The sequence below is a fragment of the Mustela putorius genome, unplaced genomic scaffold, assembly GCF_011764305.1.
Source record: "Mustela putorius furo isolate JIRA1106 unplaced genomic scaffold, ASM1176430v1.1 tig00003858_pilon_pilon_pilon, whole genome shotgun sequence".
Classification (NCBI taxonomy): Eukaryota; Metazoa; Chordata; class Mammalia; order Carnivora; family Mustelidae; genus Mustela; species Mustela putorius.
This window is the reverse complement of record NW_025422010.1, coordinates 47,379,941-47,395,469: the sequence shown is the minus strand read 5'-3', so window position 1 is coordinate 47,395,469 and position 15,529 is coordinate 47,379,941. Positions and strand designations below refer to the sequence as shown.

At 39.9% G+C, this 15,529-nt stretch overlaps 1 protein-coding gene across 13 annotated transcripts in view; it reads left to right on the top strand.

Annotated features, from left to right (window-relative positions):
* Positions 1-15,529, top strand: part of TCF4 (transcription factor 4) — a 350,746-nt gene that overhangs the window by 113,545 nt on the left and 221,672 nt on the right. For all 13 annotated transcript variants that reach the window (XM_045065657.1, XM_013052727.2, XM_004745529.3 and 10 more), the window contains 2 exons: positions 4,148-4,209; positions 7,440-7,536. In XM_045065657.1, coding sequence (XP_044921592.1) covers positions 4,148-4,209; positions 7,440-7,536 — 159 coding nt within the window. The remainder of the gene's footprint in view (positions 1-4,147; positions 4,210-7,439; positions 7,537-15,529) is intronic.

The window sequence follows — 15,529 nt, the reverse complement described above, 5'->3', positions numbered from 1 at the left end:
ATTTTAGTCCTTTGGAAGAATAATTTCTCTCATCCACTTGCTTTTATCCTTTCCTTTCTGCTGCCCAGATTATTGTGTTTCTGCTGTTTATTCCCATCTTGGATAGAGAGTGACAGTAGGACAAGGGAGAGGCAGGAACTAAGTGTCCAGACAGCCTCTACCCCAGGCAGTTTTTCATTTGTTGCTATGTTGCCCTCATGGATTTCCTGAACTATTTGTGTGCTTTTATCTCATACTCACTGTGAATCTTATTTCACTCTTTGTTTTGCCCATTCAGTAGTACCTTGTAGAATTTTGACCGCTTTCTAACAAGTATCCTGTCTATCACAGTGTACATCTAAATAAGCTCATCATACCTCTGGCTTTACTGTCCCCCTATTTTTATTTTCCAGTCTTTCAATTTCTTCAAATATTTACTTTTGTATATTCATGTTGTGTATAATTTTATAACCTTTTGTGGACCCAAGGATAGGCATTAACTCCTAAACACTTTCACTCTGCCTGGGAAGACATTTGAGAGGTAACATTCAAGATGGTTATAGAAAGAAATGAAGTTCTTCCCAGGGAAGCATTGACAGTGTCAGAAAAGAGCACTCCTGGCTTTGCGGTTGTCAGCACCTGTGTTTGCTTCCATCGAAGCCTCAACGTTCTCATAATGTGAAATGGGGGTACTATTAGTGCATCAATGTACTTATTCTTAGTACAGTATCAGACACATACTTAAGCTCGCTAAACATTAGCTGCTGTTATTTTTTGATAGATGGAACAGTTTGGGCAGAGGGACTAGCAGGTACAAAGCCATGGAGGTATAGAAATGTGCGCAACGTCTGCGTCCATCAGCAGGGAGGAAGGAATGGCCAAAGGTAGGCCACGTGCAGGTTTACTAAAAAGTGATTCTGGGCAAGATGCAGATGTATCTGGATACAGATGTAATGGGAATGTGTACTGAATGCTGCTGAAACTGGCAATCTTGGTGGGAATTTGAAGTTCTGGAGCGAGAGAGGCACGTGTTGGTGTCATGGGGGCACGGATCTGTCTTGTGTTCCTGGTAGGGCAGGATGGTGGTTCTCAAACCATTGGGCACAGGCAGGAGACTTGGGGACCTTGTTTAAAGCATGGGTTTCAAGAGCAGTCCAGACTCAGTTGGTCTGCAGTGGACCCCAAGATGCTGATTTTGAAATGAATATACAGGTGATCCCCATGTAGGGGGTCCCCAGATGCCCTCCGAGACGGACAGTCGGGAATAGTTGTTGAGAAAATGCTCACTAACTAACTGGCAGACCTGATGAAGCTCAGTGGGAGGGCAGATGGAAACAAATGACTTAAAAGCAACATGTTTACATTCATTATGAGTTACAAATCTCTGCGCTCTCCCTCTGTGGCTTCTTGCTCTTAGATAAATGAGCACCCAGCTATACAGATTCTTTTTTCTTTTTTTTCAGTTTTTTTTTTTTTTTCAAAGAAAAAAGTATAATCACAAATCATACAATTGTCCTATTAGGTTTGGGAGAGCTAGAGACTGGTCCTTATCTGGTAGATATAGCAGGAGACCAGGGGATGGAAGAGCCTGTTAAAAAGAGATCAGTAAAAGGGAGGAAGCAGAAAGGAACGTAGAGCAGCGTGAGGTCAGGAAATGAGAAAGGATGGGAAAAGAGCAGTCCGATCTGATTGGTTGGGAATCTATTTGTGAAGGAACCCAGCCAGTATTTAACCTGTTTTGAAAAAGCTAGACTTCCAGCATTTTTAATTAGTGGATTGCTCGCTTTTGAAATTGCCCAGTTGGGAATACTCAAGTTTTGATGTGTTTTATCTGGCTGCTAATTAGCAGGCTGCTTGGTTGACCATCATTTTCCCTTTATTCTGTGGACCGAAGATGTTTATGAAGGTCTCCTGAAACAGTCCAGCTCAAGTCTGGGTTAAAAGGCATAAGTCACTATGTATTTAGTAGGTGTCCATACTAAACTATAAATTAAATTCTAGTACATCTTTTCTCCAACTCGCCTCTTCCATTTTGCTCTTTAATGTGATTTCCCCTCTGCGCTGGGCTTCTCAATCTGGACACAACTGACACTTGGGGACAGAGCATTTTTGGTGGGGGGAAGGGACTTTCTAACATTTGTAGAATGTTCAGCAGTATCCCCTCACCTCTGCCCACTAGATGCCAGTGGCGCTGTCCCCCTTTGTGCCCCCCCCCCATGTTGTAACAACCCAAAACGTCTCCCGACATTGCCAAATGCTTTCTGGGGCCCCAAATCACCCCCATGTGAGAACAACTCCTATTTCCTCCTTGTGTCTGCTTGCTTTTTGTGTTTAAAAATTTCCTTAAAAATTGGAAAAATAAAAGGGGTCCAAACAACGTGAAATCTTATGGAACAGAGGGATTCAACTCTGTTCCTTCATTTCGTTTTGGCCAAATGCAAGAGGGAAAAAACTCTCAAATTAATCCAGGCTGGCTCTTTCAGGTGAGAAGAAAGTCAAGACATGCCAGATTTTTGAAAATCTGCAGTGGTTGAGAGATTTTTGTCGTTTATACATTTTGTTGCTGAAAATATTTGATTTTTGGTTAAGGATGAAGAGAACCGTGTAGGTTTGCCAGACTCCCCAATCTAGAGCGTTCCGAGTCACTTCTGCGAGTATTTCAGTTCAGCATACCCAGAGGCCAGGAGATGAGGTTACTAAACCGCAGATTTGGGGAAAACCTTGCACCTGTCTCCAGACTGGATGCAGGACCCAGAGCTTTCTTGACATCCCTGAAAGCTCACAGTCACTGATTGTAGCCATCCGCGGGAGACTTTTGTTTGCAGTTGCATTATCTTCTGAAGCACCCACAAAAGCAACAGAAATACTTGTTTTAAAAAAAAGGGAAAGAATTCAAGTTTAGTAATAACAATTGTCTTTTGTTGCTGCTCTCCCATCTCTTAAGAGAGTCTAAAATGCTGTGTATTCCACTGTACCCAAAAATCAATCAGTTATACTATGATTATTTCTTCTGATAATAAAATAGCAGTAATAAAAGGAATGACAGTGGTGCATTAGGAGAATAAACAGTATCCCTGAAATGTTAGGCAACACAATAAATGGGATTATGTCTCCTAAACCGAAGTTTCACACCTCGTCCTCCAGTCCTGTCAGACGTTCGTGATGGCCGTCTGTTATCAACCACCATCAAAATAATGGAACAGTGAAACTTTTTATACTTATCAAGGACCTTTCATCAACAATCTCAAAGCCATTTCTAAATATAGAGAGACTGATCTTTATAACACATTAAAACACACGTTTTAAGCAACAGATACGATAACTTCACCATAAATAGTCTCCAGCCTGAGCACTTTGCCACTTGAAGCCCCAATCCCTGGCATGGTCGGTGTTAGAACTTTGCTGGTCCAGAGTTTGGAAGAATTTCCACTTCCTGGTAGCTCATATAGGTCTCTTTGCTATCCCTTATCAAGATAAAACATTGCTTTAACAACTTTAATATTCACATCTCGATGCCCAGATGAGGGATTATAGCCGAGTGGTCAATTCTGTTACAATAATTAAAATACTGAGATAGTGTTGTCTTTACTTAAAATGTAAAACAAAACAAAACAAAAAACTCACATTGTAATATTCTTGTAGTGTACTGCTGGAAATAGATTACTGAATCTGCTTTTTGTCTTGTCTATTTTGTTGTATGCTTGTTGCCTGGTGTAATAAGCCTTGGCTAGAGAACAAGAAGTATCCACGAGCATTATGAGCACAGATGCTGCTAATGTTGGCGTGAATATTTGCCTTAACTTACCTTTTCAAATATATATTTAAGGTTGTATTAGTGTCGTTTTAAACTTATTTTGTACAAAAGATCTCAATAAAACTTTAAGTGCAGTTTCATGTCTATAAAAGTTGAGGCTATGAAACACTGAAAGATGGAAGTAATTTTTATGTTCATACCTCTGGTTCCTGAGGGTCCAGTTCATTTCTGCTGTGAATTTAAATGAGTTAATTTAAGTAGATGGGTCAGAAGCCACTATCATCGTGGTAGCCCCATGCCTGATTCTTAATTAAAGGCAACAGGAGATTAATTTGAAACATTAATTTAAAAGTGCATATACAAAAAGGAAGAATTACTGCAAGAAAGCCTAAAGAACTTTTCTCTTGTCCCTAGATGTAGAAGACAGAAGTAGCTCAGGGTCCTGGGGGAATGGAGGACATCCAAGCCCGTCCAGGGTAAGTATATCTAATCTTTTTTCCCCACAACCAGACATCCCGCATATGTAAATTGACAAACTGGAGGTGAGTTTCTCTCTCTCACACACACAAATGCACATATATATATATGCATACTAAGTTTAATGAGGATCAGCTTGTGTTTGCAATTTTTTTTTTCTTTCTCTTATTGGATGCTGTTATTGAATTTGACACCTGTTCCACTTCTGCTAACCAGAAGAAAAATCCTTCATTAAATATTTGGCCTTACTTTGCCAGTTATGGATCCAGCATTACAGAAAGTTATTTGCTGTAGCTGGCACAACTTTGAAAAAAATCCAAGTATCCCTGTAATGTATTGGTGTAGACTACAGAGTAATTCTGAAGACAGGGTATGGAGTTCTATCTGATCAGTATAATCTATATAATAAATTAGGGTTGATTTCATTTCATAAATGTCGTATTAATACCTTTGGTCACCAGTTGGGTTCATTCACTCATTTGGTTTCAAATTTTTGTTACTCCTTTTCATGGTTTTCCTTCATGCTTTAGCTGTTAGTTTGGGTGTAATGGGAAGACCATGGAGTGGGGTGTTTTGGCAATATGTATATTTGTGTGTATATGACCTTGGGCATGTCATTTCATTTCATTGGTCCTCATTTTTCTAATTTCTAAAATGAAGAAATAAAGCTAGAATATCTTTTATGGTCCTTCCCACTTGAAGTCAAATGATTTTTAATGTATAATCTGTTTTTAATGGAATCATTTCTAGGCCCTCCAAAATCCATGTCAGCTTTTCTGATATACATATAAATACCCCAAATTAAAAATAGACTGAGAGCACATAGTCAAACAAACATGTGCCCCCACCCCCATCCCAGCCAGCTGTATAAATGAAGCATTCTGCAGGGAGGGAACATTTTACTGTAGGTATTCACGTAGATTTGAGGTGGGGGTGTTTCTATTTTGGCAGAAGAGGCAAGGAAGGTAATCAAGCTGTCACCATGAGGACATTTCAGCAAGCCACTGTTGTCCATTTCCACCTGTCCTTTGACCTTGTGGGTTCTCGCTGTGGTCTTCACAGTGCGGCAGGGTCTGTAAGCTTACCAGGAGCTTTGTTGAGCCACTGCACCAGCTGTTGGAATTGATATCCTAATGCATTATATGGATGGGTTGAGGAAATCTTTCCTCCTCCTCACGTTACAGGCTACACTTGCAGAAATAAATCCATTCCCCTTGACAGCAAGTGTAGGAGATGACAGAATTTCCCTCTATTGTTTAGCTCATTCACACTTAAGGTCTTATGATTTCTCACTTTAACACTACTTTTAATTGTTCTTCTGAGAACAAGGTCCCTTAGGACTGTCCCTTTATCTCCTTTTCAGTAATTGTCCTGCCATTTTTTTTCAGGGAATATTTTGGGGAATAATTTTGAGTCAATACTTTGTAATTTCTGTCTGTCTTCTCCATCCAGGGAGTTTGCATGTGACTGATTTCTGTGGCTGACTTGTCCCAACAACCATGCTCAGTCCTGTCTTCTCTCATCTTAAAGTGGTGATATTATCCTCTCGCTTGCAGCACTGTTTGCAGTTTAAATTCCGTAGTGTGTATGCAAGGACACTGTCTAAGATGAGGACACTTAATAAATAAAAATCAGTGTTATACAATGCCTGGCATAGAATAAGTGAGTGCAAAACCCATGCTAGGTATTAAAATATATAACATCTTTTTATACACTGACATAGTGGCAGTGCTAGATTATGGTATCATTCAAGTTAACTTTTCTAAATGAGGAAAAGTGATTAAAAACAGGATTATTTGGAACCTTACGGGTTCCAATTATTCTCTAGTGAAGTGACATGCATTTTCATTTCTCATACAGCATCCGTCTTTTTTTGTGTGGGCAGATTCTGCCCTTTGACTAACATGCCAACTGATACCTCTGAGTAAATTTGACTTGGTCTTTATGGGCACTACAACCAGCTGAGCAGATCAACTTTTTTTTTTTTTTTTCTTCCTTTATGGTTACTTGATGCACCTTAGTCTGAAATTTGAACCCTATTTATAATATAGGTGATTTTAACTTTTCCTATATGTTATCAGATTCCTTCATTAATAAGTGGACAGTTTAAAAGCATTATTTTAGGGGCACCTGGATGTCTCAGTCTCTTAAGTGTCTGCCTTCAGCTCAGGTCATGATCTCAGGGTCCTGGGATCAAGCCCATGTTGGGCTTTCGCTTATTCCTTTCCCTGATGCTCACCTGCTCATGCTCTCTCTCTGTGTCAAATAAATAATTAAAATCTTTAAAAAAATAAAACCATTGTTTTAATTTTAAATTCTGTTAAAATAATTAGATAATCATAATCATGACAGATTTCTGCCAAAAATTAATGTCTGCTTTAAAACTTTTTTTTTTTTGTGGCATGCTTTGTCCAAATCCAAAAGTACTAATTTATGCTAAAGTTTTGATGTTCTTCTGCAGTCATGTTGTAATAATTTTAATGTTCTTATATGTTAATTACTTATGGAACGATCCAGTTCCCTTAAAACCATGGTAACAACTATCCCAAAACATTGAAATTTCAATACCGTAAAACCAAATGTTGTTCAAAAGGCTGTAACTTGATCTTCTAAAAGAAATTCATTATAGGCTATGGGTCATTCTCATTGAAGGCACAATCTTGCTTTTTTTTTTTTTCTTTTTTAAAATAATGTGGGCTTCCTAGTACCTAGGTGGCTCACTTGGTGAAGCATCTGCCTTCTGCTCAGGTCACGATCCCGGGGTTCTGGGATCGAGTCCTGAATCGGGCTTCCTGCTCAGCGGGGAGTCTGCTTCTCCCTCTTCCTGTGCTGCTCCCCCTGCTTGTGCTGCCTCTCTCTCCGTCAAATAAATAAAATCTTTAAAAAAAAAATTAAGGGTGCGTACCAAAGTAGTAACTTCCAATATTTGCAGTACATTTTATATGTGTCAGGTGTTTTATTTCAGTTAATCATGTCAACAGCTTCCTGCAGTTGATTCTACTATTATTATTTGTAAGATTTCACAGTTACCATGAGGAAAACTTGAACTCTGCAGACTCTAGAGCCCTCACTTACTGGACCTGTGAAGAGGCAGTACCCTTATAATGAGGTTCCACAGTGGGAATATGGACTTCCAGTTTCCTTGGCTCTCAGAGTTGTCGGGGGGGGGGGTATTTATATGCTGATTTATTCATGCGAAATGAAAACTTACGATTTTTTTAATTTACAGAACTATGGAGATGGGACTCCCTATGACCACATGACCAGCAGGGACCTTGGGTCACATGACAATCTCTCTCCACCTTTTGTCAATTCCAGAATACAAAGTAAGACCAATTTTAAATTAACATGCACTTTTCGAATGCTGGTATTTTGCCGTAGAAAGGGGAGAACACGGTCCAGACAGAGGATCTGTTTTTAGGGACTTGGATATTTACCCAGTTCACTCTAGTGATTGTAAATTGCAGAAAAATACTGGCAGTTTATTATGCTTGGTAATCGCACGTAAAGGACTACGTTTTATAACCGTGTGGAGTTACAGGATTTCAGTGATATCGAATTGCCGTGGAAATTTTGTCTTCCTTATAAAACTCTTATCTCAATTTCAGTGTTGCAATACTTGTATTCTGATTTAAGGTTGATAAAGTGGTGGATATTTAAAATACGGGCTTGTCTGTTGGCAATGATATATAGTCTGGGGTTATGGAAACCCCTTTAATAATAGGTTTAGAATGCTGAAATCAGAGTAGTGTATTGAAGTTGATTGTGAGTTCTGGTTGTGTATTTATCTTGGTGTGAGCTTTTTAGTGCTGATGGTCTAGGTGGACTGTACCGTACTTCACTGGAATCAAGCTACGCTTAAGACAGTTTGCGAGTTTCCAGCATGTTCTTCATACTGGCTTCTTTCATGGGTTTTTCTGTTTCATTTACCCTGTAGGGATGTGTGTCTAACAGCAGTAACCCCAGCAATGAGCAATAGCAGGTTTCTTTAGTTTCGAGTGGAACAATGATCTTTGTTCTGGTAAATGTGGGGTTTTTTTTCTTAAACAATATTAATAAATCTCTCAACTTGGTCAAATTCTATTGCAAATCCATCAATAAATGAAGTAAAATTTCTTGGCAGGAGGCGTTGGACCATACTCCAGGAAAAACACACAGCCATAATTATATCACTCTGAAACCATAATTGCAAATGCTTCTAAAGAATGTCCCTATTTTTAAGCCTTGGAAGCTTACTTGTTATTTAATGTATAGATTGTCTTTGAATCTCAGTCATTTTTTTCAAAGTCACCATCAAATCCAGGTGTTTAACACAAAGTAGACGAAGCAGAGGGATACTAGCAACTTGTTTTAAGTGACATCATATGCTCGTGCCTTTAAACATTATTCCAACTTTGAGAACCATGAAGTCGTGTTTGATTATTGGTTCTTAGACTTGTGTTCCTTTTTACTTTAAAACGATAAATGTCCAAGCTATGCCTTAATTTTGTAGCTAAAGCCAGGTTCCCAGTTTTTTAACACTTGTTGAGAGGGAGGTGCAACAGTTTCATCCAGACACAGAAGACGAGATACATCTGTCAACTTAGATTTCAAAGAACAACTTTGGACTCTTCCATGACAATCGTGCTAATATTAAATTCTAACACCTTGCTTCTCCAGTCATCCTTGCTCAATTTCATAAAATAGAATAAAAGATTAACTTGAAAATAATCATCATGGGGAGTAGTACTCCCGTGGCACATTAAAGAACTCCCTTGGAAGATTCTAAAACTCTCCTCTGATGAGCGAAAGTAAAGTAGAATGAATGAATCGCTACTCATATGCAGAAGTGTCTGTTAGGTACGTGATAAAAAAGTTTTCCCCAAGACCAACTGGATAAATTAGTATCCCGTAATACGCCAGGCAATACAAAGACATTAAATATTGGTTCTTGTTCATCTGTCCTTATGGGCAACTGTTTTACCAGCCAAATTCGTTTTTCCATCCAAGTAGTATTTAAAATCTACGTGGGCTGCGAGCCTGGAGCTAGAGCAGAGAGCGGAGTCTTTTCACGTAGTTGTTGTTTAAGCTGAAAGTCCATGTCAGCTGTGTTCTTTTATCCTGTCTGCCTCCTTCCCATTAAACTCTTAAATATGGAGGCCAAGACAGTCTCCTGCATTGTGATAGGAAATGCTACTATGTCCGGGAGGCTCCCACCCACTGTTCCCCATGAAAGGACTTCTCTGTTAGATAAGCTGTCTGGTCTGAAACATGGCTCTTTATTGTTTACAAACTGCTACATTTTCCACCTCAAGCAGATTTTTGCACAGAATAGATTTGTGCTGGGGCTAAATGGTTTATCTGACATTAACGGCGCAGTGTCAGACTGGGGTCAGGGAAGTCGCCCTCGGAGCGAGAGGGCACGGCACAGTCTGCAAAAAAAGGGAAAAAGACATTTAAACAACTATGAAATACCTTGCATTTTTAGTTTGGAAAAGAATTTAAAAATATTTTCAGAGGACTGCCCACGAGGCCGCATTAACTCTTGCCACCCTGTCTCACATCCCAAGCGCCTTCCGGATCTGGCTGGACTATCTCAGGGCTAGATCAGGGGGAACAAAGATTCTCATTGATTTTTGCCTAAGCTGCTGTTTATTGAAAATAAAACCACGTTTGAGATGGGCCGTGTTTGGTGTTTATGCTGTGCTTTTCTAAAGAGAAGATAGGTTGTCTTCCAGAAATTAAAGACAACCAATTTACAAATGGACACGAAGATAAAATAAAATCTATAAATGTAGCCGACAGTTTGAACTCATGGAATACATGGTCTGCTCTACTCTGAGCTGCTCTTTGTGTCCAAATCCGTATTCGGTGGACTTGAAGTTTTCATTCTACCAAAAAAGAGGGCATTAGACGTCACTGGAAGTTTTTGACAACAGTCAATACCCGCTTTCAGAATCTTTAGTTTTCATTTAAATTACAAAGGATTTCTTTGCATGTCAAAGATTTAATTCTGCTGTGATGTCACATTAGGGTAAAAGCTATAGCATAAGAAATAAATCAGCCACTTTATTGGACCAGATTCTCTGTTGTCAAATCAATCAAGCCTGTGACTGAATTAGGCGTCTGCTACAGAAACAAGTGACACTAATTTTACGGGAAAGAGTTATTAACTGCAGATGACCTGATTTTTTTTTTTTAAAGTAAACTGTTCATTTAGTGGGGTTTTATTTTATTGCAAGGACAGAAAAAAGTAATGAACTGCTCTCTCCTTTTGGGAGTGCATTATTATTATATATTTTGTTCTTAATGGCAATAGGCTATTCTGGAAATGATGCAGGCATTGCTACCATTTGCTCATAAACCCTTATGTAACAAAAGCCCTTTATTACAACCCTGAACTTTCTGATGTCACAGGAATGGTTTTGCGTCAATGTTCCAGTTTTTGTGATAGAATACTTAGGTTTGGCACCAGAATGCCAAAGCTCAACTCATTTGTGTATCTCAAGTTTTTGCAGAATGGTATATAGGTAATAGTATCTCCATTAATTTATTCTTTAAGCCCGCAAAACCGAATGTAGTATCCTATTGGATAGTTTGTGAATCCCTAAACTAAAAAATGAACAAATGAATACAAATGCGCCTGCCTGCGTGCGCGGGTGCGTGCGCGTGCACACACATGCCTATTCCACTAGAATTAATAACCCCTCTTTGTCAATAAGGCTGCACCACTTTTTCCATTACTATCCATACTTATAGTTGCCATACCAAGTTTTAGAAGTTGGGATTGTGTAAATCCTGTAAAGGAAAACATAACTAAAATAAACAAAAAAGCCAGCCCCTAATTTAAAATAAAAAATAAGTGTGCATGACTTTTTTCCCTCTCCTGTGGGGGAGTCTTGGGGAACTGAGAGACTACATTAGTGAGTCATCGAGCTGACTGCCTACCCTGACCAATTCGTGTATATACTCTCTTTTTAAAATGTTTTTTATTTTTTTATTGAGGTATAATTGACAGATGACATTATATTAGTTTCAGGTGTACAGTAAAGTGATCCAATATTTGTGTATTCGACTCTTTTACCTGACATTTCCTGAATCCTCAACCACTGCTTTCGTTGGGCAGAGACAAGCAAGCCAGTTTGCATTTTTGCTTCTTTGAAATGCCATGTCCCATTTCGCATCTGGAAAAAACAACACACTTTTTCTTTGTGAAGACGGATGGTTATTAATGATAAAAACATACACTTGATCTGCTGGAAACTTGTTTGCTACAGTTTTTAAACAGTTTGACTAAACCTTTATAGGTGCTCAGTGAGTAGCTTTCAGAATATGCTGATGGGACAGGGGGGCCGTGGGTCTGAGGCTTGGGTTTTTATGAGGATTATATGCTATGGAATAGTTTGAAAATACTGACAAGAGCTATACGCAAAGAGTATGGACTTTTTAACATTCCTGCCCCTGCTTGTTTTCTTGCAACCATTAAACTTTTGCAGGTAAATTATCCAAATGTTTTTAGAATGGGAAACGGTATATTTTCTAGCTAATACTTTTTGATCTGAGGAAGGACCTAAGCATGCATTTTCCTTCTATTGTTCCAGAGCCTTAATTGAAAACCAGATTGTTTGAGTGAGCAACTTGCCAGTAAGATGACAGACAAGCATCGGTAACTGAAGGATGTGCAAAGTGATCCTTTTGGGCAGTTGGGTGCAGCGTGGTTCAGCCTCAGCTGCTGGGTTCCTAAGTGTCCCGTCGTGAATGGTTCGGTTTCCTTGTTGTGGTGTTTGCTTCTAGTCCCACTAACGGTACTCCACCAGAGCCCTAAATCATTTTCCAGCATAGAGTAACTGGTATCTAAACTAGCTCAGTGGAACATTTTACTGCAGGATTAGATCGGGGTTTCAGGCAGGACTGAAGAAAGCTGCTGGCTTATAGGATGACCTTTGAATCTCATCTGGGTTAGCGGTTGATATTTTGATTTGGTTACTGTGGTCATATTGTGACAGCTGCTAGCTCATTATAATTCGGTTCCACTGCTCCGTTGGCCTAGCGGGAATATTTAGGTTTGTATTACTTCAAAGTGTTTATGACTACCCTGAGTTTAGCCCGGCATAAAGGTGAAGTGTTGTGAGTGTTTTCAAATCCCTGTGGCTGAGGCCAGTGGCACAGTCTTCTTGTAAAATGGCGAATGTGAGTAGATGCTAATACAGGGAGTTTTTCTTTTCATTGTAAAACTGGAAATAAACCTAAACGAAGAGACTCTTACTGGGAAAACCGTTTTGAAAACCTTAACGTTACAATAACCTCAAAGAGACACAGTTTTTTTCGAAGCATGGGTAAGATTTAACTTGACCTCTTTGTCAGATGTTTTCTTTCCACACAGGAATTTAAATATTGGGGGGGGGGGAAGAACACAAACAAAAACAAAACCTGTATGATGATGCCAAGTGTTTGATTTTTTTCTGAAGTGCCAGAGGTCAGATAATATTTTAGTAACTTCATCAAAATGCAGTTATGACTAAGGATGTCGGCTCTAGACATTTTCGTTCACTTTTAGATTGTTCTGAAGTTCGATAGTAAGAGCAGGGGGCTTGCAGCTTCCTTGGTTAGGGGTGTCTGTGTATTCTCAGCATCCGACCTCTTTTTTTAATGACTTTTTTTTTTTTTTTTGCTTGAGGTTATCTTGATATCATCTGTTATCTATTGAACTGATAATGTGGTAGCAAGCAATTGCTGAGAGAAGACACATTTAATTGTGGTGTTATTTGTTGTTTGCTTTCTTTGTTCGGGAGTTTTGTTGTTTGAAGATGTTAACTTAAAATGTCTTCCCAGAGTATGAACAAATAAGACTATTTGAAGTGTCTTCCCAAGTGATAGTGTTAATTCTGATTTTGAGCTACGTCTGGGAGCCAAAGAACTGGCTTTTCTGCTCTCTGCTTTGCTGCAACCCGTGGGTGGCTCCTCAGGTCAGGTTTTCTCACATCTCTAGATTGAGGGTAGAACAGACCTTTAGATGATCTCTGAGGTAATTTTCTCATCTAATGGTCCATTGATCTTTTAGGTGTGCCATCTTCTCCTTCTGCTGTATTTTATCTTTAGAGTTGTTTTATCGTTATTTCTAATCCATTCATCTCTATTTTATGATACCTTCAAGTAACTTCGCTAGTGATGTGTTTTCCAAATGTTATTCTTTAAAGCCTGATTCAGATGGATGTTCCTTTTCTACCTCAGCTCATCCCATATCTGTGGTTAAGAGATTGGATTGATCGAGAATAAAATAATTACTCATTAAGTTACATCACCAGGAGAAAAGTGTTACGCATGAGCCAAGCCTGGTTTAGAGCTGTAGGACCTCAACAGATGACTGTTGAGGGTTTCATTCACGAATAAATCAGGAAATCAGATATAGAGGGTTTAAGTCCTGAATGAAAAGCCCATAAATTAAAATCAGGCCTACATCCATTTCATTGTATCAGGAAGAAAACCCTCAACCAGAGCTGGTTTAACAGAAATTCATTCTATAGTACTATATCCTGTGCAGAATATTCCAGTGTCAGGGAGTGAATCATATTACAGCATGGTAGATATCAGTATTCACCAAACATACCACAAAATATTTTATTTATAAAAAATAAGTAATGTCATTCTTTTTTGAAAGGCTACTGAAAAAAGTTAAGCATTTCCAGTTTTCAGATAGGAGAACTTAATTCTTCTTGTCCAGTCCATAAAAATGTCTGTCCGTCTTTCATCGGCCTTGCTTCCTTTCCACTCAGCCTTTTACCGTATGCTGTACTCTACTGAGTGCTATGATAATCAAATACTTTCATCCATCAGGTTTTTTGAAATTTGAAGAACTGATAGCAGAAAAACATTATTTGAAAACTATAGCCAACAGAAAGCTGTAGCACTTCTAAATTCCAGAGGAAGATTTCTCACATAAAAAGTTATGGACTCTAAGAGAAAATACATCATGTTAGAGTTAAATAAAAGTAAAAAGTAGTTTGTGTTGGGGAGGAATGCTTTTTCTTAGAAGTAATGGAAAATGTGACTAATGGTTGCTTAAGAAGAATTTTTCTTCCACTAGAAGTCCGGTGGTAGGCTGCTGCTAAAATTGGTTTGCAGCTCATTGAGACCCAGGGCAGGTGTCTGGGTGGTTCTTCCGTGCTTTCCCTCATTGTCTCAAGATGACTGTCATAGCTTTAGATGTCAAGTGTAGGTCTGATGCAGCAAGAAGCAGGAGAAAGGGAGTCCGGCCGTGTGATACCCCTGTTCCCCTACATCCCCCGGCCACGTCCAGCTACAAAGTTCGGGTGGGGGTAGGGAGGTACCCAACAGCTCCTCCGGCCGAGTCCGTGGAAAGAGACAAGAGAGAAGGGAGTTGGGATGCCGGTGAGGCTTGTTGACTTACAGGGTTTTATTTAGCTTCTTCTCAGAGAAAAATACGTGATTTTCAACTTCACAGTCTGGAAAATTAAGGAAAAAGGCTCAAACTTTCATGCAGTAAGGAAACCATGAAGTGGGCCCCAACTCTAAATTTCGGTTAGCAGGTTAGAGAAAGGGACAAAGAGAGGGGGGTAGACAACAAAGGTAGCTGAAGTCAGGGAGGTGCAGGAGGCGCAGATGGGAGAGTCAGCCACGGGAAGGCGTCGGAGGCATGCGGCCCCCACTTCATCTCTGAGGCTCGTGCCTTCGTTGTCCTCTTTGGGCGAGGCAGTAGCCAGCCGGAGTCGACCGTCTACGTGTATGCATGACCCAGAACCTTCTCTTTTAGGTCTCTGGCTTGGGTTCCTGCCGCTCTGCAGAGCACCGATTGTGCAGCAGACCCTTAGCTCCGCCATCAGCCTCTTCCACGGTCCCACAACAGCCCTTCAGAGCAGGCCTGGCGTCCTGGAGCCACAAGGTCCCAGGACATGCCATGACGAGTGCCAAGCAGAGAGCTTTCCCAGCACCTCTGCTGACCAGTCAGATGGTCGCTTCTCTGCTTACCTCCAACACCCTGCCATGTCACCGTGAAGCACTCAGACAAGAATGCCCATTGCCGGGGGCAAAGAACACCTGCTCTTTTATTTTAGTATGTACACAGTTGTATTGGTTGATCTTTAATGTGAAGGATTAAGTGCAGCCCGCCAAGACCTCATGATTGTGGCAAGAGCTGGATTCAACTCTTGGCCAGAAGTTTCCCACCGCTGTTGAACGGAATCATGGCATGAATCTGGCTCGTGAGAACACAGGTGGGGGTATGGACCATATACCTTTAAGGGAAAAGTAGGAAGGGATATGAACTGTGCTGTTTTTATTGAGTGGTCAGAATTTTCTCTCAGCTTCTCATTGGAAAGATGG